Raw genomic sequence first — 23,112 nt, 5'->3', positions numbered from 1 at the left:
GGTAACAAATCTTAAACAAGAATCCCTACAGTAGCATGACTCTGTAGCATGACTCTGGTTGGGGGAAGACTGATTGCTTCTAATCAATCTTGTAGGTGCCTAGTGTCTAACAAAGAATAAGAATTTATTGTTTAACAGCAAGAGCTATAACTGCCTAAGGAACCAAAATCTTAAATGCTTTTGTCTGCATATTCTCTCCCTGTAGGCAAATCTGTATATTAAAAATGAGGCCATTAAACTGCATGTGTGAAAAAACAATAAATTCTTTTTGAGTTAGAAGATACCTTGGAGAAAATTTTAGAGTGTAATCCTTTTATCTTGCATGCCAGAAAGTTGAGACTAAAAAGAAGTGGGTGACTTCTGAGTTTCCTGAGAGAAAAAGTGTGATTTTTCAACATAAAGTTTTGGAACTTAAAATTAATGAACATTGAATCAGTTAACCAGTTGACAAATACTATAGTTTTTATGTTTTACTTAGTAAAAATTAAGCAGAAGCCTACATGAATAATGAATACATCATTTTAACTACTAAATATCCTTCCTCATTTAAGTAGACGCTGAAAAGGTTGTCTATTTAAACTATTTTAAATTCATATTCTTCCATTAAGGAAAAAAATGCTTTCGGTATGTTTCTTTGAGCTGTCAAAACTCTTCCTTCATTTTTTGCAGTGCTTCATTAATTGAGTAAATGATCATATACCTGAATATGTGAATTTAGTCAGCTATGTGAATTTTGTGGTAACTTTTCTTTGATTAGGGCTGAAATCTATAATCGGAAAGAAGAGGAAGAAAGTTTTATTTCTTTATGAGAATGTATTATTTTGTGATATAGTTATTTCTTCCAGAATGAGACATTAAAAATTAAATTAGTTAATGGACTTTTGGAAGTAGAGAGTACCTTAGAATTCACCTGATTCAACAACTTCCCTTTACGGATACTGATGTTGGGAAGGAAAGTGCAGGGACTTCCCTGGTGGTCCAGTGGTGAGGACACTGGGCTTGCACTGTCGAGGGCGCGGGTTCTATCCCTGGTTGGGAAACTAAGATCCCTTACGCTGCGCTATCCAGGGTGACATTTGACCAGAATAAAACCCAGATCTCTAGTTTCTTCGTCCAGTGCATTTCACTCTAATGTATGCTATTCTCTCAAAACCAACTTAGATGCTATTGAAAAGAAAGGGGTGTGGGTAGAATGCCAAACCTGTTAAGGATTCACTTAATGGGTTTCTAGCATTTTTGCTTCATACAAAACGCTCCTGTGGTGGGGATAACCACGTTGATAAAACTGATTTTTGCTTTTTAGGTGAGAGTTACGTGTGTGCGTCGAATGAACCGTTTCGTAAAGTTGATTACACCAAAAACATTAATCCAAACTGGTCTGTGAACATCAAGGGTGGGACCACCCGAGCCGTGGCTGCCCCCTCCTCAGTGAAGAGTGAGGTGAAGGAAAGTAAAGATTTCATCAAACCCAAATTAGTGACTGTGATTCGAAGTGGAGTGAAGCCTAGAAAAGCAGTGCGGATCCTTCTGAATAAGAAGACGGCTCATTCCTTCGAACAGGTCTTAACAGATATCACCGAAGCCATTAAACTGGACTCAGGAGTGGTGAAGAGGCTCTGCACGCTGGACGGGAAGCAGGTAGGATGTTTCCAGCCCCACACTCTCTGTCTTACTTTTAAACTCTCCCCGTACCATGGTGGTTACATAGTTAATATGAATTTCATAGTTCCCTAGAAGTTATTCTAGCAGTCCTACTTGTGAGAGGCCTGTGTGTGTTGGCCTTTATCATGAAAAATGTAAGTGGCTTACCTGCCTCTTTACCCAAATATCTCAAAAGTGAATGTAGAGAAATCTATCGTACACTTCTTATGGCTATTGGAAGGGAAATGTAAACTTCTTCTTCTTTTTTTTTAATTGAAGTATAGTTGCTTTACAATGTTGTGTTAATTACTGCCGTGCAACAGAGTGATTCAGTTATACATGTATATACTTTTTAAAATATTCTTTTCCATTATGGTTTATCATAGGATATTGAATATAGTTCTCTGTGCTATACAGTAGGACCTTGTTGTTTATCCATTCTATATATAAAAGCTTACATCTGCTAACCCCATACTCCCACTCCATCCCTCCCCCAGCCTTCTCCCCCTTGGCAGCCACAGTCTGTTCTCTATGTCCATGATTCTGTTTCTGTTTCAGAGATAGGTTCATTGTGTCATATTTTAGATTTCACATATAAGTGATATCATATGATATTCGTCTTTCTCTCTCTGACTTCACTTAGTATGATAATCTCTAGTTGCATCCATGTTGCTGCAAATGGCATTATTTCGTTCTTTTTTATGGCTGAGTAGTATTCCATTGTATATATATACCACGTCGTCTTTATCCATTCATCTGTCAGTGGACATTTAGGTTGTTTCCATGACTTGGCTATTATGAATAGTGCTGCTATGAACATAGCGGTGCATGTATCTTTTTGAATTACAGTTTTGTCCGGGTATATGCCCGGGAGTGGGATTGCTGGATCATACGGTAATTCTGTTTTTAGTTTTCTGAGGAACCTCCATATTGTTTTCCACAGTGGTTGCACCAGAAGGGAAATGTAAACTTCTGAGGAAAGAGTGTGTGTTGAAGAGGCTTCCTACATTAAGTGGGATATTCTCTAGTTAAGAATAAGAACATCTGTTGACCAGTAGAGTCTATGGGTTTCGGTAAATCACAGAAGTAAAAATAAAAGATATTTAATGCTTTCAGAAAAGCCTTTCCTCCCTACTTATGTATAATATAGAAAATGCATTTCAAAGAATGTTCTTTTATAGGAATGTCCATTTGAGTTTCATAGGAAACAATAGAGGTAATTAAGCAGCATTTCTGAAAAATGTACACAAATTACACAGGAAGATGCAAGCCAAATTATGGTAACAATATACCAGGGAATCTAATAGGCTAAAAAAAATTGAGCAAATTGCAGGAATGCATGAATAGCAGTTATACAAGTATTGAGTTTCATAACAATCAGATTATCATTCCTAAAAAGAAACATGAGGCTTCTAAAACGTATTTTTTCCTAATTTCAATAAAGTTAAGTTGTTTAGATTTACATTGTATTAAACTATAGTTTCCAGCATTCAATTTGTTTCTTCATTCCATTTTGTTTCTTCCCTCTAACATAATTTATTTTGAAGTGTTTGGCTTGTGTAGTGCTGAGAATGAATAATATAAAACACTGGAATGGTGTCTTCTGGAAAAACACAATTAATTTCTAATTTTCTAAGATCAGATCTAGTTACTGGGTTGTTTTCATAAACATAAACAACATTTTAAAAAATACGTTCTGAAAATTCCAGTAGATTATAGTGAGTTTACAATGGCTTTTCTAATTAATTAAATTAAGAGTTAGAAGGCATAACGTTTCATAGCAGCCTGCCCCAAGATAGGTTCACAGTGTGAATGGAAATAGACACTTTACAAATGGAGTTAATAGCACATCACAACACGAAACACCTTAAGATTCACCCTGCAAATAAGTGAAAAAAAAATTAGACCACAAGACAGAAAGGAGATTTGGTAAATCAAATAGCTGATTTTTGGTGGACACAGTGAAGACAAGAAATGGGGAAGACAAATATTTAAGATACCTAATGAAAGGAAAATCAAAGCTGAAGCAAATTAGAATACATAAATGGCATATAAATAGGAAATTCAATAAAGATTTAAAAACTGAAACAGATTTGGAAATCTACAAATAAATGTTCAGGGAAAATGTAAGTAAAATAAAGAAGTTGAACAGCTAATTAAAATAGAAATCACTGAAATTTTAATAGGTATTCAAAAAAATTATCTTTTAAAAGGCTCCAGACTAGAAATATTCATATGTAAAATTGTTAACTAAAGCACAAGCAATCCAAATCACCAACATATTAAAGAATAATGCTGTTATGAGTAGACTTATGACAGAAATTAAAGGATGGCTTACTATTAAGAAACCTGTTTATACATGAGATCTAGAGGAAAAAGCATGATAGTATACACAGTCCCCCCAAAATGTCGCAAAGGCGTTTGACAAAATACAAAATCTATATTCAGTTAAAGATTTAGTAATAAAAATGGGAGGTGAATTCTCTAATACAATAAAAAAAGAAAAATTCCTATCTGAAACAAAAAGTCCATGTATTGGTAAACAAATGAGTTACAGGAAGCATTTCTATGACAGTCAGGTACAAGATAAGGACGCCTGATAGCACCTAGTACTCAACATTCTTCTATACATTCTTCCTAATTTTTATTTATAGTTTAATCGCAGTTTCCATAAGAATGTAAATGAGATTGTTTTGGAGTGCGGGGAGTGATACCTGACAAAGTGATTTTAAAAGTTAATCTGGAAAAATAAGCAGGAAAATTTTGGAAATAATGATTAATGGGCTCTCATGCTACCAAATATTAAATCAGTATCCTCATAACCATACCAAAAAGAAATTCCAGGTGTTTTAAAAATATAGGTGTCAAAATGAGACACAAGAATGAAAGGAAAATATGTCAGTAGTTATGTTGAAATGGGAAAGGATTTTCTAAGTAGTAAAGAAGTGGAAAAATCAGAGGGAAAAGTTGATTGGTTGAACATAAAAATTAAACATTTCTAGATGTCCATACACCCCAGTGTTCATTACAGCACTATTTACAATAGCCAGGTCATGGAAGCAACCTAAATGTCCATCGACAGATGAATGGATAAAGAAGATGTGGTACATATATACAATGGAATATTACTCAGCCATAAAAAGGAGCAAAATTGGGTCATTTGTAGAGACATGGATGGACTTAGAGACTGTCATACAGAGTGAAGTAGGTAAGAAAGAGAGAAACAAATATCATGTATTAACGCATATATGTGGAATCCAGAAAAATGGTACAGATGAACTGGTTTGCAAGGCAGAAATAGAGACACAGATGTAGAGAACAAACGTATGGACACCAAGGGGGGAAAGCGGGGGCAGGGGTGGTGGTGGCATGAATTGGGAGATTGGGATTGATCTATATGCACTAATAGGTGTAAAATAGATAACTAATAAGAACCTACTGTATAAAAATAAAATAAAATTCAAAAAAGAAAAAAAAATTTTTTTAAAAGACAAAGAAAATGTCTAGATGTCAAGCAAGGGTTATATGCATTTATGTAGAGTCATACTAGTTTAATATGAAAAAAAACCCCACTACAATGGAAAAGTGGATAAAGGGCCAAACAGACAATTTGAGAAGATAGGATTATAAATCGCAAGCATAAAAAAAGTTCAGTCTCGCTAATAAAAATGTGAATTAAGGCAATGAGATATTCATATTTAAAATTGACAGGTTTTTTTTTAAAACAGAAAATGTCTGTTATTTTTCAATGTGCAGTGAATTGGCATTCTCAGTGATGGAAGTGCAAATTTCACAATCTTTATCGAAAGCAATTTATTATGTACAACTCAAAAATATTTTTACTATTTGAACTAGTAAATTAACTTCTAGGAATTTATCCTAAATAATCGAAGATGCAAACACAATTATGCACAAAAATTTTCATCCCAGCACTAAGAGCAAAAGATTGGAAACAATTTAACATCTCTAAAGTAAAAAACAGTTAAATGATTTGACCATAGAATTTATATGTAGTGGGCATTGAAAATTGTGTTGGGGGAATATTTAAAAACATGGGAAAATGTTAAGCAAGAAAAAAACTCTGTAGTATGTTTTCAATCTATGTTAAGAAAGAAGAGTGAGGAAGAAAATGTTTTTAATGAATTCAGAAGGAAAAAAGATTATAGTTGCCGTCAGAAATCCAGAATTTGCTGTTCTGATTTCCACTGCTTCTTTCTCATGTCTGCTCAGAAGCAGAAACTCAAGCACTGAGAAAGAAAACAAGACTGATTTCAATTAGACTGAAGAAATCAAAACATTGAGTTAATCGTTGAAATTTTGGCATGTGGTTATAAAATGTTGGTATCGCTTTTGTCACTTTTTATGTCTTATAAAAATTAAAATATTATTTCCCACATGCAAAGAAAAGAGATATTTTTAAACTTAGAAATAAAATGTTTATTTGGAAAAATTAGAGATTTCATTTTGATAGACACAGCTTTGGATGTTATATTTTCAGATTGCCAGGTATCCTTAAAAGCTGTAGTTTTCTAGGCACTGATTCAACATTTGTACTATAAGTGGACTTATATTTAAACTTCAAGTCTGTCTTTTGGTTGGTTTATGTTGTAAGTTTAAAGAGAGATGAAATCTTGCTTTAGAAATAGCCTAAGAGATTTTTCTTGTTCTTAAGATTAATGCAAACCTTTAAATGGACAGTGTTCATCTTGAATTTTTTCCATAAAATGATTTTTAAAAAATTATCTGCTTTCTGAAAATTCTCAAGAACAGCTTTGCTTAGGTGAAGAGAAAGGAGCTAAGATGTGTTCATGAGTTGTCCCCGTACAAAATTTTAGACTGTCTGCCTTGACTTTAATGTTCTTTTTTCTGGTTACTTCCTACTCAGATTTGTTGTTTTCATTTTAATTAGTCTGATCTTTGACACAGGATAGAGATTGAACAATTTATAGGCAATTCATCATGAACAGTCAATGAGCCCATTCTGATACTTGTGCTAGAGTTTCAAGGGGCCCTGCTTATCTTTTCTCACTGTTGCGGCCTCTCCCGTTGCGGAGCACAGGCTCCGGACGCGCAGGCTCAGCGGCCATGGCTCACGGGCCCAGCCGCTCCGCGGCATGTGGGATTTTCCCGGACCGGGGCATGAACCCGCGTCCCCTGCATCGGCAGGTGGACTCTCAACCACTGCGCCGTCAGGGAAGCCCCCTGCTTATCCTTTATGGGCTTGAAAACTTTCTTGATTGAAGAAGCAATGGGGTGTCACGTGCCAGTTAGCATTCATGTTGTGAAAACGATGTCCCTGAAATCTTTGCGTCCCTCAAAATGGATGATCACATCTTCCTAGTAGTATTGTCTCCATTTACAAGGTCTGACTTGGTTAGTACAACTAATTGATGTATTTTATGTCTCTATGAAATCACTTCAAATAAAATCACATTTTAGGATTTTATCCATGTTAACTCTTGGGTTTTCTTTAGTGTCAAGACATGGTTCTCAGCTGGGCACACTTTTACCCCTAGGGAACACTCGGTAATGTCTGGAGTCATTCTTTGATTGTCTTGACTGGAGGTGGGGATTCTACTGGCATCTAGTGGGTAGAGGCCAGGGAAACTGCTAACCATCCTGCAGTGCACAGGACAGCCACAGCATAATTCTCTGGGTCCAAAAATGTCAGTAATGCTGAGATTCAGAAATCTTGGTGTAAAGTAAGTGAAATGATTCAAAGGGAAATGATGCTTACTAAAATAGTAACTTTGTTATCAATTAGGCCACATGATATAAGTTCTGTTTATCTCAGACCTTAGAGACGTTCTCACTTTCTGTCCACTTTTTATGTAATTGAGGCAGGTGTGTTAGAATGTCATGGTTTGTACTCTTTCTTGTCCAGGATCTCGAACTATTTGTCTTCGTTGTGTGAGGCTGATGTACAGTTGGGTAGTATAGCTTCACAGGGGATTAAATAAAGATGTCCCAAATCATTTCACCTGTATTTAAAGAGAAGCCTAAGAAATCAGGATTTAGTCTCGTGAAGTTTTAAGTATTTAATACTTAACAGTGATAGCGTGATTATCAATTTTTAAAAAATATACAACCTAGGTATTTATAGATGGGATGACTAGAAAAAAGCATTCGTAAATAGAAGTCATCACTATTCCCTTAAGTAGTTTTCTTTGAACTCGCAATTAATTTAGATTAAGTGCTTGACTCTTGTTTTTCTTCTTAAAAACAAAATGTTCTTGAACTTTTAAGTTAAATTGTATAGAAAAACAAGATTTACTTTTTTAATTTTTTGAAAAACAGAGTGACTTTCTCAGAATAAACTGCAGCAGGGTGGTAGTTCTTTAAAAGTATATATATATATATATTTATTCTGTTAAGGAACTGAAAGGTCCAACTATAGCTTTAGTCCACATGTGTAAAAAATTCTAGCTTTTAGCTTTCCCAGAAACAACAGAGTTTTAACATAAAAGAAACATACTTAGTGGAATTTTGGAACAAGTTGATTCTTGTCATGGGCAGAGACAAAACAGACTCAAAAATTGCTAGCAGTTGATGCTTTGGGGGTAAAATACTTCCAGACTTTGGGACCGCTGCCAGCCTCGGGATGCCCACGTGCTGTGGGTCCTTCTTGGGGAACATGGCAACCCCTTGGAGTGCATTCATCTTATCAGCCGTATTAGAGTTTATGAAGGTTCCCATCCTCACTTTTTTTTAAAGTTTTTTTCACGGGTACTATACTATTAATAATACTTATTTTGTATCTTTTATTTTTCCAGCATCACATTTTCTAGTGAAGATTCATTTCTTTGTAATGACCCAACCGTACTTACTTAAAACAATCTCTTCTCAAATTGCTGCAGAAAAATCATATGGTTGAATTTTTCCTTGATGTAGATGAGAACAGTTCGGTGTTAATTCTCACTCTGCTGCCAGTGCATGCACATCCTTTTGTAGATAATAAAAATCCAGACAACAGTGTTTTGTCCTCTTAGATAAATTCACGCCTCTGAAGTGTGGGTAGCTGATCTATCTCAAGTAATGGAAGGTTTATCCCAATCAGGAATTAACAGACTGTGAGTAACTAGTGGGATTTTTTCAGTACAGCTGGAGTCCAGGTATAGAAAGGTATTTTCATTTGTTCTTCGATTCCTCATCTAAGCAGATATATCTCTGCCCTTAAAAAGGGGGAGGGGGGAGAAGCTTAATCTTTGTTTTTTATTTAACGAACCCTTTTTTTCAAAGAGTGATCTGAAAAGTGGGAAGAAAGCATTTAGATATCCCTCTGCAAGTAAAGTTTGTGTTTTGCCATTTTGATATCCATGGTGTAGGCAATTTCCCCTGACCTTAAATAATACCTTCTCCTTTTTAATGGGAAACTGAAGGAAAACACCAAATCCTGTTAGTAATGATGGCAGTTGAAAATTAGGAGGAGAGATGCTTAAGAAAAACAATTTTAGCTCTCAGTGAATTATGCAAGGTAAAGTATAGGTGAGATAAAAATGACGTTATCGCGAACTATTTTGTTTCCTTATTCTTTTGATGTCTAAGTTGGAGTAATGCATAGAACATAAAGATTGTATTGAATTAGTTTCATTTTGTTATAAATGAATTTTCCACTGATTATAATAATTAAAATATATATTTTGTCACATATGTATTGTGCAGTGCTTAGAATAATAGCTTAATTAGCTAATAGATAATAGCTAATCGCTTACTGTGTCAGGCATTATGTTGTGTTTTACTTTAGTCTTCTTCACTAATCTTCATAGCAGCCTTGAGAGTTAGGTAGTGCATTTTCCACTTAGCAGTGGGCAAGTTGAAGTAAAGAGAAATCAAGAATCATGCAGCTGGTGGCAGAGCTGGGGTTCATATCCAGAGAGTGTGATCCTAGATCCCCCACTTTCCACAGCTACGGTATAAGCCACCTGTGGTCAGGCTTTGGGAAAGGCTTCAGTGATAATGAGGGACAGGACAAATAACTAATAAGAAAAACAGGTTATGTCAAAAAAAATCTTTCTTAAGTTTTAGAGTGATGCAATTTTACCTGGGGTTTCTCTAAAATCTGTGTAATAATAGGTCGTGTGGTAAAATTATACTTGGAGTGGGATCTGAAAAATGAAATAATAGGTTAAGGAGTGATTATATGCTTGACAAAAAGATGACTCAGGGTTATTTTATAGATTAAAAAAAAATAAAGTATATGACATTGCAGAAAGTTTAGAAAATATAGGAAAAACTAAATGCACAATCCTTCCATTTTAGCCCTTTGTTTTCATAATTGAGTATTCCTATCAATATTTTCATATACACGTTTTTGTCTCTCTTTTAAGAGAAAACTACCCAGGTAAAATCAGTATATTTCTATTGGAAAAATGCAAAAAATTCAGGGAAATGCAAAGAATGAAAGTTTTTTTCACATCTGCCCTGCTTCCCCAACCTCACTCTACTTCTTAAAAGGAACCATCTAATAAGTTTTGTTAATGCAATTTAAATACATATATACACTTTTTTTTTTTTTTTTTTTTTACGGTACGCGGGCCTCTCACTGTTGTGGCCTCTCCAGTTGCGGAGCACAGGCTCTGGACGCGCAGGCCTAGCGGCCATGGCTCACGGGCCTAGCTGCTCCGCGGCATGTGGGATCCTCCTGGACTGGGGCACGAACCCGTGTCCCCTGCATCAGCAGGCGGACTCTGAACCACTGCGCCACCAGGGAAGCCCCACATAGTTTTTACGTAACGTGGTTTTTATGTGTAATCGTGTATCCTGCTTTTTTCACTTGTTAATCATACTCTTCCGTGTTATATAATCTGCACATTTCATACTTAAATGAGTGAATAATGGTCAATTGGCTAGATAGACTGTAATTTCTCTAACGTATTGGTGGACATTTGGCTTGTTTCCAGCTTTTCATACTTTTATCCTCTGATCATCTTGCTACATGTAGATTTTAACATCGTTGGATCAGTTCCTTTCTTTAGGATGGATTCCTAGAGGCAGATTACTAGAAGAGACTCTTACGGATTTTGGGGTTTCAGAGATACAATCAAAGCTGTAGACACAAAGTTGTCCTAGATGGCAATGCATGTGCCCCAGTATTTCTGAGGCTAGGAGAGGCTTGGGAGTGGATTAGACATGACAGCCGGGTATAAAATGGTCATAATTTGATTTTTTGCATGGAAAAATGTACATTCTGCACAATTCCTGTTGTGTAAATTGAAGCCTACGTGCATTCCTCTTACCACCTTTGCTACTTTCTGTTCTAGAGAGTAGTATAAGGAGAAAAGCCAGTTGACCTGTGTATCAGTTTTATATTCAAGGCAAGTGACGACCAACTAGTCTTGAAAATATTAAGCTTAGTAGGGAGAAACCTTTTTTTTTTTTTTAAGCAAATAGCCCCCATTATGGTACTACATCACCTTAATCTTGAACTGAAGGACCCATCATTTCATTCAGTTTTTTTTTTTTTTTTTAAATAACCTTTGCCTAGATGCCAAAAATCCCCCAAGTATATTTCTGGTATTTAGTGAAGTCAGGTAACTTTTTGCTTTGTGGTATTTTGACTCAGAATTGAGTCAAGGATATTACTTGCAGTAGTCACTTTGTAAACTTCATTGCTTTTAGTCATAGCTAACTTTTGGATTTGTTTTGTTGTTTTTGTATGCTATCATGAGTGTCTGCTGATCACAATTTCTACCAATATGTGCAATATATAGTATTACTTTACAAGTTTTACTAGATTTTATGAAAGGGTCATTATTCATCATGCCTTACGGTAAAAACAAGGACAGGTGCAAAGTCAGCATGGTGTTTTAGAATGTATAATTGAGATAGGAAATTGTTTAGTCCAGCTTGCTAATTTAATAGGTGAGAAATCTTTCGGGGCTCATAATAGCTTTTGAGAACCTGATGAAATCTGTGGCTCTTCTCTTCCAAGTAAAGCCTGACTCAAAATTTTGTGTATGATCAGCTTGTTTGCAGTTTAAGAAACGCTTCTTTGGCCTGTTTTACTCTCTTCCCTTTAGTAGGGGGAAGTGTTTTATTTTCAGCCTTAAAGTCATTGATGTTTCTAGAGAGCAAAAGTTAAGCTTGACCGTGGTCATCCACGTTCTTAGGGTGCTGTCTCATAGAAGAGGAATTAATTGAATCTAAACTAAAAATGGCTTCATGGAGAAAAATCGTGCTAGAGTCTGTATATGCGTTTTCAGTAACCCTGTGCAGTCTTCTAGATTTAAAAATTAACCTCTTGCATTTTTCTTAAGTAAGGAAGAGCACCGCATTTCAAAGCTAGTAAGACTAGCTTTCATGAATATTCTGTGTGTGTGTATTTTTAGAACATTTTAATTGTACTCGGGTGAGCTGCCAGACTCCCAGCAAAGTGTTGGAAAGCTTGTAGTCATTAGAGGTTCGCCTCCACAGAAGTTTAATTCTCTGGGCCTGAGGAGTGTTAGAAATGAAGCAACACTTACCCAGAAGGAGCAGTCTGGTTTTCTTTATGCATTTCGAGCTTGTTTAAGACTTGAAACAGTAAAGTTTTATTTTAAATTTTCTTTTTTTGTTTTATAATGGTTTATGGTAAACTTCTCTAAATGTGAGCGTAAAGACATTTGATTATATTTTTAAATATTGCTCTTTGTTTGCCCACATGATAAGTCATTAAATGCCATTTTAAGTATGAGTTGTGGAAGATATTTAAATATCTGTGTATTGGTACTTATTAAAACTGACATTAGTTAACATGGCTCTGTTTCTGAAGGATTAAGTCTATTAAACACCTAGTCTTTGGTATCATTTATGCTTTGTGTTTTTAGTGGTAAAATATTATGGCTACACATGCCATTGTGAAAATGCAAATTAAAAAGACGGTCTTTCTTTTTATAAAATGCAAAAGTTGTGTAAATGGAAACTTGTAAAAGCCCAGTTAGGTAGCTTAATGCACATTTTAAATGTCTTTTCACTTAATACAGTAGTCCAGACTTTTACATGTAGATAAAAGGTTTAACTTTTCTAGAAGTTTTAAAAGTGATTTTTGCTTCCAGAGCATTCCTGCCTAGGCAGCACTAGTCAATCAATGTCTTAATCACTTCTTGAATTTCTGGGAGTTAAGGGAGTTGAGGTCAGTGTGATTTGTGCCCTAAGGAGCTGATTATATGCATTGGAGTCAGAAAATACAAACTGAAGTTTGATTTAAATATATTTATTTCCTATGACGCACAATGGCATTTTAATATTGAGTGAGGCAAGGCTCATACTTTTGCAATGAGGGGTATCATTAAAGGTTTTTAGTAATGGGAAAGAAAAGACACCAACATTTAATGCCAGCTCTTGTGGCAGACTGTTTACACGTGTTGTCGTTTAAGTCTCGGGAGCATCCTGAGATGGTATATGGTGATGTCTCTATGCAAGGAATGTTACAGATCATGTTTACAGAACTTCGGCCCTTTGGTTTCAGTTAGACATGTTGACGTGACAGTGCACTTACCCTACAAGGTTGCCTTTGCTCCAGACATCTTTGATTTACTTTCAGAGCTAGTTTTCAAGAACCAAAGGAATATTTATCTCACCACTCTCTAATTATTCCTGATTGTTTTCCAAAATCTATTATGTAGCATGATTATTTTCTTTAGTCTTTAGACTTGGCTCAGAATGTCTTGCTAGACTTTTCCCAAAACTTATATTCACCCTCAAATGGTGAACAGTTCATTAATTTTGTTCTATGGATCATAATTCCTTATTATCATTTATTTTGTGGGTCAAGTTGTCCTAGGTTTTTCCAAGTTGGATCCTATGCCTTTTGGAGATATTTAAGCATACATGGAGAGTAAGGACCATAGAGAACCTTGTCAGGTTCATAATTAGACCTTGCGGTGAAGAAAAGTATGACAGTAATTCTGTATCCCAGAGGCAGCTCCAGACCCACTGTTCTCGGGTGTCTTCTCTCCATGTGTGTCTAAGACACGTAATTTCTATTCATTGCACATGCCTACTAGTTTCTCTGCAACTCTGTCTTTGTCTGTCTTAGTATGTTTGCCATTAAACCCCTAGAAACTGGGGGCCTAGCGTAAGTCTGATTGAGTTGTTTTGTTATTATCCAGTGTAAGAACATCATCGTAGACCATTAGCCTCCCTGCTCTTGACCTAGAGATGGCTGCTTTTAAGGAAATGCTCACGATTTGTTGTGAACAGAACTGCTGTGGTTTGAGTCGTATGACCCTGCAGCCTATGTGCAATGAACTTGGCTCTTAAGGGACTTGTGAGTATGCAGGGCATCTAGGGGATTCAGTGACTTTCTGATTCAGTGGTTCTTGGCTGGGAGTAATTTTGCCCCAGAGGGGACATTTGGAAATTTCTGCAGACATTTTTGGATGTTTTAACTGGAGAGGGGTGGGGGAGAGTGTGCTTCTGGCATGTAATGTGTACAGGCCAGGGATGCTGCTGTGTGTCTCACAGTACACGGGACAGGCCTTCACAACAAAGAATTATCTGGTCCAGAACATCAATAGTGCTGAGACTGAGAAACCATGGCTTAATTTAATGGATGTAAAGAGGAAAGAGATGGCGTATTGAGGCAAATGCAAGTGGTTTTGGAATGGCCAGTGTAAGGGATGTAAGTAGATATGTATGGTTGAGTGTAGGTTTTGAAATTAAAAAGTTAGGCAAGGGACTTCCCTGGTGGCACAGTGATTAAGGATCTACCTGCCAGTGCAGGGGACACGGGTTCGATCCCTGGTCTGGGAAGATACCACATGCCACGGAGCAACTAAGCTTGTGCGCCATAGCTGCTGAGCCCACGCGCTGCAAGTACTGAAGCCCGCGCACCGCAACAAATAGTAGCCCCCGCTCACCGCAACTAGAGAAAGCCTGCGCGCAGCAACGAAGACCCAACACAGCCAAAAATAGATTAATTAATTAATTTAAAAAGTTAGGCAAGGGAAGGTTATGCACAGGATACACTGCATTTCCAGGGATGTGAACCTCATCCATTAGGCTGTGGGTTGCCATTGAAGAATGGTAAGAGGATCAGGCTTGCATTTTAGAACGTTTACTCTGGAGAGTGTAAAATGAGTTCACAAAGATGATCAGTCCTAAAGGATTGAATGTCCCAGAAGCTGTCTCAGATAATATTATTTCAGAGTTGTGATATGTTTTATAGTTTCCTAAATGCTTATGGGAGTTGGGTCTTAAACTCTATTCCATATAGGAAGCAGACATTCCTAAAGAAATTTACATAGTTTCGGAGGATAAAGATTTGATTTTAGCAGGAAATGAGAAAGAGAATGGGTCAGAATTATGGAGTCTCTTAAGTCAACGGACAGAAAGTGTCATTTGGTTGGGGATTATACAAAGTCCTCATAGTGACTGGAAAGAAGTAGTATTTTATTTTCAATATTAGTGTTTTAAAAAGAGCATTAATTTTCCTTGTGCTTTTAAAAAAATATTTATTTATTTATTTTTGGCTGCATTGGGCCTTCGTTGCTGCACGCGGGCCTTCTCTAGGTATGGTGAGTGGGGGCTACTCTTCGTTGTGGTGCACGGGCTTCTCATTGCAGTGGCTTCTCTTGTTGTGGAGCATGGGCTCTAGGCACATGGGCTTCAGTAGTTGTGGCACGTGAGCTCAGTAGTTGTGGCTCGTGGGCTCTGGAGCACAGGCTCAGTAGCTGTGGCACATGGGCTTAGTTGCTCCACGGTATGTGGGATCTTCCCGGACCAGGGCTCGAACCCGAGTCCACTGCATTGGCAAACGGATTCTCAACCACTGCGCCACCAGGGAAGCCCTTCCTTATGCTTTTTATATTGTCAGAGATGTTTGTGGCAGGATGGATATTGGGATTTTTAATTGGAATTAATTTAATTTAATTTTTAATTGGAAGTAAAATCTGTGACTCTGAGGCAAATTTATATTTTGGAGAACCTGTTACTGCAGTATGGAAAGTACTGCAATATTCTGTCCCCAATAACACATTTATGAATGACTTAAAAGATAGTCACTATGACAACTAGGAAACTTGAATACAAAAGTGCTTCTTGGTAGCAAAAGAAAAGGTACTTTTCCTTAAAATTATTAGCATGGCATAAAAGTACATGGTTCATTCTTCATGAGCAAGGTCATGATATATCTATTGGAATACTTCAGAACTTTTTATAGCTTTAAAAAGTGTAAACACTCTTATGCTTTGGCTAATAAGCTGTGTCCTCAGAAGTATATTGATAAAAGTCAGTTACTGAAGAACTATCACTGCTTTATTTTAAAAATCAGAAGTGTTTCTTCCTAAAATCAAAATTTTCTCCTTTACTTATGGAAGTAGAAATTGCTTTGAAGAAGAGCCTAATCTCCATTAAATGATTTGGCTTTTTCATGCAGCTGTACTTGCAGTTTTCATGCTGATCTATTTAGGCTAGTTTGATGACATGCAATTTTGTATCGTTTATACTGTACGGTGATTCCTGGTTAATGGCCTACTCAAAGGATGTTTAGAACAATTTAGGCAACGATGTGGAGAAATGAGAGAGCAGGATTAAGTCAACGGACTTTTTGCCTGGAAGGTTTTTTTTTTTTTCCCACAAATATATAGACAGATATATAGATATCTATAAATTTTATATACATTTTAAAATCTGTGTAAAATTTCCTCGTTTAGCAAACATCCAGTCTACCAGTCGACTTAATGAATCTGCAATACTGAGGCTCAGATGGACTGAATATGTATTCAGGGCGAGCTTCTGAATGCTCAGCTCATTCAGATGAGGTGAGGTCTGTGTTCTTGAGGTGCTTCTACACTATTTGGTGAGGAAATATAAAACACATGACATGGGCTTCCCTGGTGGCGCAGTGGTTGAGAGTCCGCCTGCCGATGCAGGGGACACGGGTTTGTGCCCCGGTCCGGGAGGATCCCACATGCCACGGAGCAGCTGGGCCCGTGAGCCGTGGCCGCTGAGCCTGCGCATCTGGAGCCTGTGCTCCGCAACGGGAGAGGCCACAACAGTGAGAGACCCACGTACTGCAAAAAAAAAAAAAGACACACACACACATGACATAATTAGGGACTTCCCTGGCAGTCCAGTGGTTAGGACTCCACGCTTCCACCGCAGGGGGCATGGGTCATGGGTTCAATCCCTGGTTGGGGAACTAGGATCCCACATGCTCATGGTGGGGCCCAAAAACAAAAAGAAAAAAAGGCCTAATAGATATTGCTGTGCAGCTAAAGAACAGAAATGTGAACTGGAGGAGCTGGGAAGAGCTCCTGGAGAAGTAGAACGTGAATTGGATTACAGTTGGGGAGGGTGATTTAGAAAGACTGTTCCCACCTACCACACACCCTGTTAAACACACACACACACACACACACACACACAGCAGCAGTAAGGGAAAAGCACGTGTGAAAAACAATGGCAGTACTGAGGGGAATGAGAATAATGTCCGGTCATAGTAGGAAATGAGTTTGGAGAAATTGGAGGGAGGAGTGGACTTTAGTTCAAAGAAAGGGCAGTGCAGAGAGGGACTGTCAGCTTTTGATGAAACAATGATGTAATAAAACTCTGCTCTAGGTCAGTCTGCCACTGGACTGATTTTGGAATAGAAGGAGGAGGACTGCACAGCCCATCAGGAGACCCTCTCAGCACTCAGGGTTTGGTCCAAAGTAGCATGGCAGAAGTGGGACGGCAGCAAGCGATGTGAAGCAGAGAATCCAGACTGAGTAGATTTGAAAAGAGCTGGCCCAGTGTCCTTTATACAATTGCCAAGCTGCAGAGCTGGCTACAGGCTCTACCACAGAAACCCTTCAAAGTCCTGGTTTCCTAAGGGACCACTAAAGGTTGAACAAGCAGAAATATCACAGACCCAAAGTATGGCTTCTGCAGTAAGTTGATCATTTTATTTTGGGGGCATGGCAGCTTGTTATTATGTTTGAGGTAGAAGAAAGCCAAGTACATTTTCATCCAGGAGTAAATTAAACTATTTTATTTTTAAAAATACCCACTTCGTTTTATGTTAGCCTAATGAGGTAGAAATAAAGTTTTTGTTGAATTCCATACCACCAATTGCTTCTATGGGAGTTTTTTTTTTGAAGTAGATGTTCTTTGTGTGAAGAAAACAAACTATTGTTTTTACCTAAGTAAAATTTAAACCTAGTTTATGTAGCAGATATCCTTATTTTGCTCTTAGCCTAAAAACATGAAAAAGAGCTACTTTGTGACTGGAGCAAACTTTGCATAATATGTGTAAGAACCCATGAGATTGTCCTGTGAGAAAACAGCTGAGGTCCCCTTTTAATGTTTATCTGAGTCTCTTATCTGAGCCTACGACCATCTTAGGTTACCAGAGGGACTGGGTCCTGTAGTCACTATTCCTGGTTAAAAACCTTTGTACTAGAAGTAGAAATGCTATAAGAATCGTAGGGAGACATCCCCAGGCACTGGTCACCAGCTTGTTGCATCTTTTTTTTTTCCCAAATATAATTTTTTTTGGAATTTATTTTTTAACCCTTTTTTAAAAAATTGAAGTATAGTTCATTTACCATGTAGTGTTAGTTTCAGGTGCACAGCAAAGTTATTCAGATACATATATATATGTATGTGTATATATATATATATATATTCTTTTTCAGATTCTTTTCCATTATAGGTTATTACAAAATATTGAATAGTTCCCTGCACCATATGTACACAGTAGGACCTTGTTGTTTATTTTATATGTAGTATTGTGTGTCTGTTAATCCCAAATTCCTAATTTATCTCCCTCTACCCCTGCTTTCCCCTTTGGTAACCATAAATTTCTTTTCTATGTCTGTGAATCTATTTCTGTTTTGTAAATAAGTTCACTTGTATCATGTTTTTAACTTCCACATGTAAGGAATATCTTATGATATTTGTTTTTCTCTGTCTGACTTACTTAATATGATCTGTAGATCCATCCATGTTGCTGCACATTTCATTCTTTTTTATGGCTGAGTAGTATTCCATTGCATATATATACAACATCCTCTTTTTCCATTCATCTGTCAGTGGATATTTAGGTTGCTTCTATGTCTTGGCTATTGTAAATAGTGTTGCAATAAACGTTGGGGTGCATATATCTTTTCAAATTAGAGTTTTCATCTTTTCTGGCTCTATGCCCAGGAATGGGATTGGTAGATCATATGGTAACTCTATTTTTAGTTTTTTAAGGAATCTCCATACTATTTTCCATAGTGGCTACACCAGTTTACATTCCCACCAACAGTGTAGCAGGGTTCCTTTTTCTACATACGCTCTCCAGCATTTATTATTTGTAGACTTTTTAATGATGGCCATTCTGAATTACCTCATCGTAGTTTTGATTTGCATTTCTCTAATAATAGGGATATTGAGAATCTTTTCATGTGCCTGTTGGCTATCTGCATGTCTTCTTTTGAGAAATGTCTGTTTAGGTCTTCTGCCCATTTTTTGATTGACTTTTTTTTTTTTTTTTTCCATATTAAGCTGTATGAGCTATTTGTATATTTTGGAAATTAAGCCTTTGTCATTTGCATTGTTTGCAAACATTTTCTCCCATTCTGTAGGTTGTCTTTTAATTTTGTTTATGGTTTCCTTGGTTGTGCAAAAGCTTAATTAGGTCTCATTTGTTTATTTTTATTTCCATTACTCTAGGAGGTGGATCAAAAAAAATATTGTGGCGATTTATGTCAAAGAGTGTTCTGCCTATGTTTTCCTCGAGGAATTTTATAGTATTTGGTCTTAAATTTAGGTCTTTAATCCATTTTGAGTTTATTTTTGTATATGGTATTAGAAAATGTTGTAATTTCATTTTTATACATGTAGCTGTGTAGTTTTCCCAGCACCACTTATTGAAGAGATTGTCTTTTCTCAATTGTATATTCTTGCCTCCTTTGTTGTTGATTAATTGACCATGAGTGCATGGGTTTATTTCTGGGCTTTCTATGCTGTTCAGTTGATCTAGGTGTCTGTTTTTGTACCAGTATCATACTGTTTTGATTACTGTAGCTTTGTAGTATAGTCTGAAGTCAAGGAGCCTGATTCCTCCAGCTCTGTTCTTCTTTCTCAAGATGGATTTGGCTGTTCATGGACTTTTGTGTTTCCATACAAACTTAAAAATTTTTTGTTCTACGTGCTTGTTTTAATTTGCTTATCTCTTAATTTCAAATGCATTTTAGATACCCTGCATTTGTACTCTCCTCCCCTCATGATTACTGGTTTTGATATTATATTTTACATCTAATTGTTTTGTGTATCCCTTAACTGCTTCTTGTGGTTGCAGATGAATTTACTACTTTTGTCTTTTAACCTCCCTACAAGCTTTGTGTGTGTATGATTTCCTACCTTTGTTGTATGTTTGCCTTTACCAGTGAGCTTTTCCATTTTGTAATTTTCTTGTTTCTAGTCGTGGCCTTTTCTTTTCCACCTAGAGAAGTTCCTTTAGCATTTGTTGTAAAGTTGGTTTGATGGTGCTGAATTCTTTTAGCTTTTGCTTGTTTGTAAAGGTTTTGATTTCTCCATCAAATCTGGACTTGGATGACTGTTTCCCTTCCCAGGTTAGGGAAGTTTTCAGCTATTATCTCTTCAAATATTTTGTCAGGCCCTTTCTCTATCTCTTCTCCTTCTGGGACCCCTATAATGTGAATATTAGCATGCTTGATATTATCCTAGAGGGCTCTTAAACTGTCCTCATTTCTTTTCATTCTTGTTTCTCTTCGACGGCAATGGTTTCCACTACTCTGTCTTCCAGCTCACTGATCTGTTCTTCTGCCTCATGTAGTCTACTATTGATTCCTTCTAGTGTATTTTTCATTTCACTTATTGTAGTCTTCATTTCTCTTTGGCTGTTCTTTATATTTTCTAATTCTTTGTTAAAAACTTCTAATTTCTTGCTCTGTGCTTTCATTCTCCTCCCAAGTTCTCTGATCATCTTTATGATCATTACTCTGAACTTTTTCTCAGGTAGATTGCCTATCTCCATGTCACTTAGCTCTTCTTCTGTGGTTTTATTTTGTTCCTTCATCTGAAACATATTCCTCTGTTACTTCATTGTGTCTGAATTGCTACTTGTATTTTTATGTATGTGGTAGGTTAGTTATGCTTCTCGACCTTGGAGAAGTGGCCCTCTGTATAAGATGTTTTATGCCTCCCAGCAGTGCACTCCCCTCTTGTCACCCAAAGACCAGGGGCCAGCTGGTCCCAGGGTAGTGTCTGGCCTGTGTTTGTGGACTTGATCTGCAGGCTGTGGAACTGTATTTTCTTGCTTCCAGTGTCTGCCCCCTGGTGGGTGAGGCTGGTCTAGAGACTTGGGCAGGCTTCCTGGTTGGAGGGACTGGTGCCTGCCCACTGGTGAGTGGAGCTGGGTCTTGGCCCCCTGGTGGGCAGGGCCATGTCTAGGGGTGTGTTTAGAGGCATGTGTGGGCTCAGGAAATCTTTAGGTGGCCTATCTGCTGCTGGGTGGGGCTGTGTCCCCGCTCAGTTTGTTGCTTGGCCTGAGGTGTCCCTGCACAGGAGCCTACAGGCTCTTGGGTAGGACCAGGTCTTGGTGCTAAGATGGCAGCCTCCAGGAGAGCTCATGCAGGTGAGTGCTTCCTGATATGTCCGCCACCAGTGTCCCTGTCCCCAAGGTGAGCCACAGCCAACTCCCCCCGTCCCCTGCCTCCCCAGGAGACCCTCTAATTCTAGCAGGAAGGTCTGGCCCAAGCTCCTGTCAAATTACTGCTTTTGCCCTTGGTTCTGGTGTGTGTGTGATTTTCTGTGCACCCTTTAAGAGTGAAGTCTCTATTTCCCCCAGTCCTTTGGCGCTCCTGTAATCAAGCCCTGCTGGCTTTCAGAGCCAAATGCTTTGGGGGCTTCTCTTCCCAGTGCCAGATCACTGGGCTGGGGGGCCTGATGTGGTGCTCAGAACTCATTCCCGTGGGAGAACCTCCATAATATAATTATTCTCCAGTTTGTGGGTTGCCCGCCCAGGGGTTATGGGAGTTGATTATACTGCAAGCCCACCTCTCCTACCCATCTTGTTTTGGTTCCTCCTTTATGTTTGTTGTAGAAGATCTTTTCTGGTAGGCTCCAGTCTTCATCAATGATTGTGCTTCGGCTAGCTGTGATTTTGGTGTGCTCATGCGAGGAGGTGAGCTTAGGGTCCTTCTACTCTGCCACCTTGGTCCCTCTCCCCATCCTTGTTGCTTCTTGACAGGACCTTTCGTTCCTTCTCTGGATGATATGTGCTGCCCCTCCCTCCTATACAGAGGTGAGCCTCCCTTTTGTGAGACTAACCTACTGAGTAGCAGTGTAGGAATCCTGTGGGCAAAACCAGCTACATAATTTGTGGTGCCTAGTGCAAGACGAAAGTGCAGGACTCCTTGTTCAAAAATTATTAAGAATTTTAAGCCAGTGACATCAGAATATTAAACCCAGAAGGGCCCCTGTGTGTCTGTGCAGGTCACACGCCCACAGAGCCAGTCCTGAGTGTGGGGATAAACTGTGGCTTCCTTGCCCTCTCTCAGGGTCTGTGAGGCTTAGAAGGACTGCCTTGCCTTCCACCAAATGGGAGAGGGAGAACTCAAGACTGGCTGCTGCTTCACCCCCTCACACGGCCCGCCCATGCTCCAGTGTCAGGGACAGCAGGAGCTCCCTCCATCCCCTCCACACTCAGTTCGATTTTGTTAACAGGGGCATTGTTCTGAGAGTATTGGTTGACTTCTCCAGACATTCAGGTGCTAGATGGTAGGTTACAAAATGCAAGAGAGTCTCACTCTTTGTGGTAGTTATGTTCTGTACAGTTGCCGCAGACACTGAATTAGCAAATACTGATCTGTTGCTCTTGGGGAACAAAGTTAGGTTCCTGTGAGCCCATGGTTACAATTTGGTATCAACCAGTCAATAAATAATCTTGTTTTAAGTGTTTTTCTGTTAAAGACACTTTATTTAATATATATTAGTCATTCATTTACATTGCACTCAGGACCAACAGTGCTGTAACTCATGCCCACACGAATTGTATCTAACACATGTATTTTCTCCGTGAGGCACATCACAACCTTCTTGAGCCTAGGAACACTAGGTAGCACTCCAGCTGTACATTTGGGGACCATTTTAAGAGAGAAACAACAGAAAGCCCCCAAATACAAAAGCAGCGGCACGAAATAGACCATGAGAAGTACGTGAGCAGGAACCAGACAGCAGAGTGTCACTTTGTTCGACCTCAGCTGGGAATTGTTGGGTGACTCAAATTTTTTGGCACTGTGCTCATGTCAGCGAATGACCGCAAAAGTGCCATGAGTATTGATTTGGGGACTAAAAATATATTTTAGAAAGTAGGCAAGTTTGCAAATGTAGAATCTGCAGATAATGAGGATCAAATGCGCTTTGAATTTCAGCTGTTTTGTCATAGTGAGCTGGTCTGTAATACACAACCATATATCAACATGGCAAAAGGAGGTTACTGTTTATTTTTTTTGAAGGCTGATATAATAGGATGTAAATTAAGGAGGCAGTGTTTTCTAA

General features: G+C 38.1%; 1 protein-coding gene across 3 annotated transcripts in view; it reads left to right on the top strand.

The window, feature by feature from the left end:
* The window catches only part of DCLK2 (doublecortin like kinase 2), a 150,569-nt gene that overhangs the window by 16,131 nt on the left and 111,326 nt on the right, over positions 1 to 23,112 (top strand). For all 3 annotated transcript variants that reach the window (XR_003005789.1, XR_003005788.1, XM_024764053.1), the window contains exon 2: positions 1,304 to 1,638. Coding sequence is in view for 1 of the 3 variants with exons in the window: in XM_024764053.1 (XP_024619821.1) it covers positions 1,304 to 1,638 (335 nt within the window). In the remaining 2 variants the exon portion in view is untranslated. The remainder of the gene's footprint in view (positions 1 to 1,303; positions 1,639 to 23,112) is intronic.

This window comes from Neophocaena asiaeorientalis, unplaced genomic scaffold, assembly GCF_003031525.2.
Source record: "Neophocaena asiaeorientalis asiaeorientalis breed wild unplaced genomic scaffold, Neophocaena_asiaeorientalis_V1.1 scaffold594, whole genome shotgun sequence".
NCBI classification, from domain to species: domain Eukaryota; kingdom Metazoa; phylum Chordata; class Mammalia; order Artiodactyla; family Phocoenidae; genus Neophocaena; species Neophocaena asiaeorientalis.
This window is presented reverse-complemented; position numbering and strand designations above follow the sequence as displayed.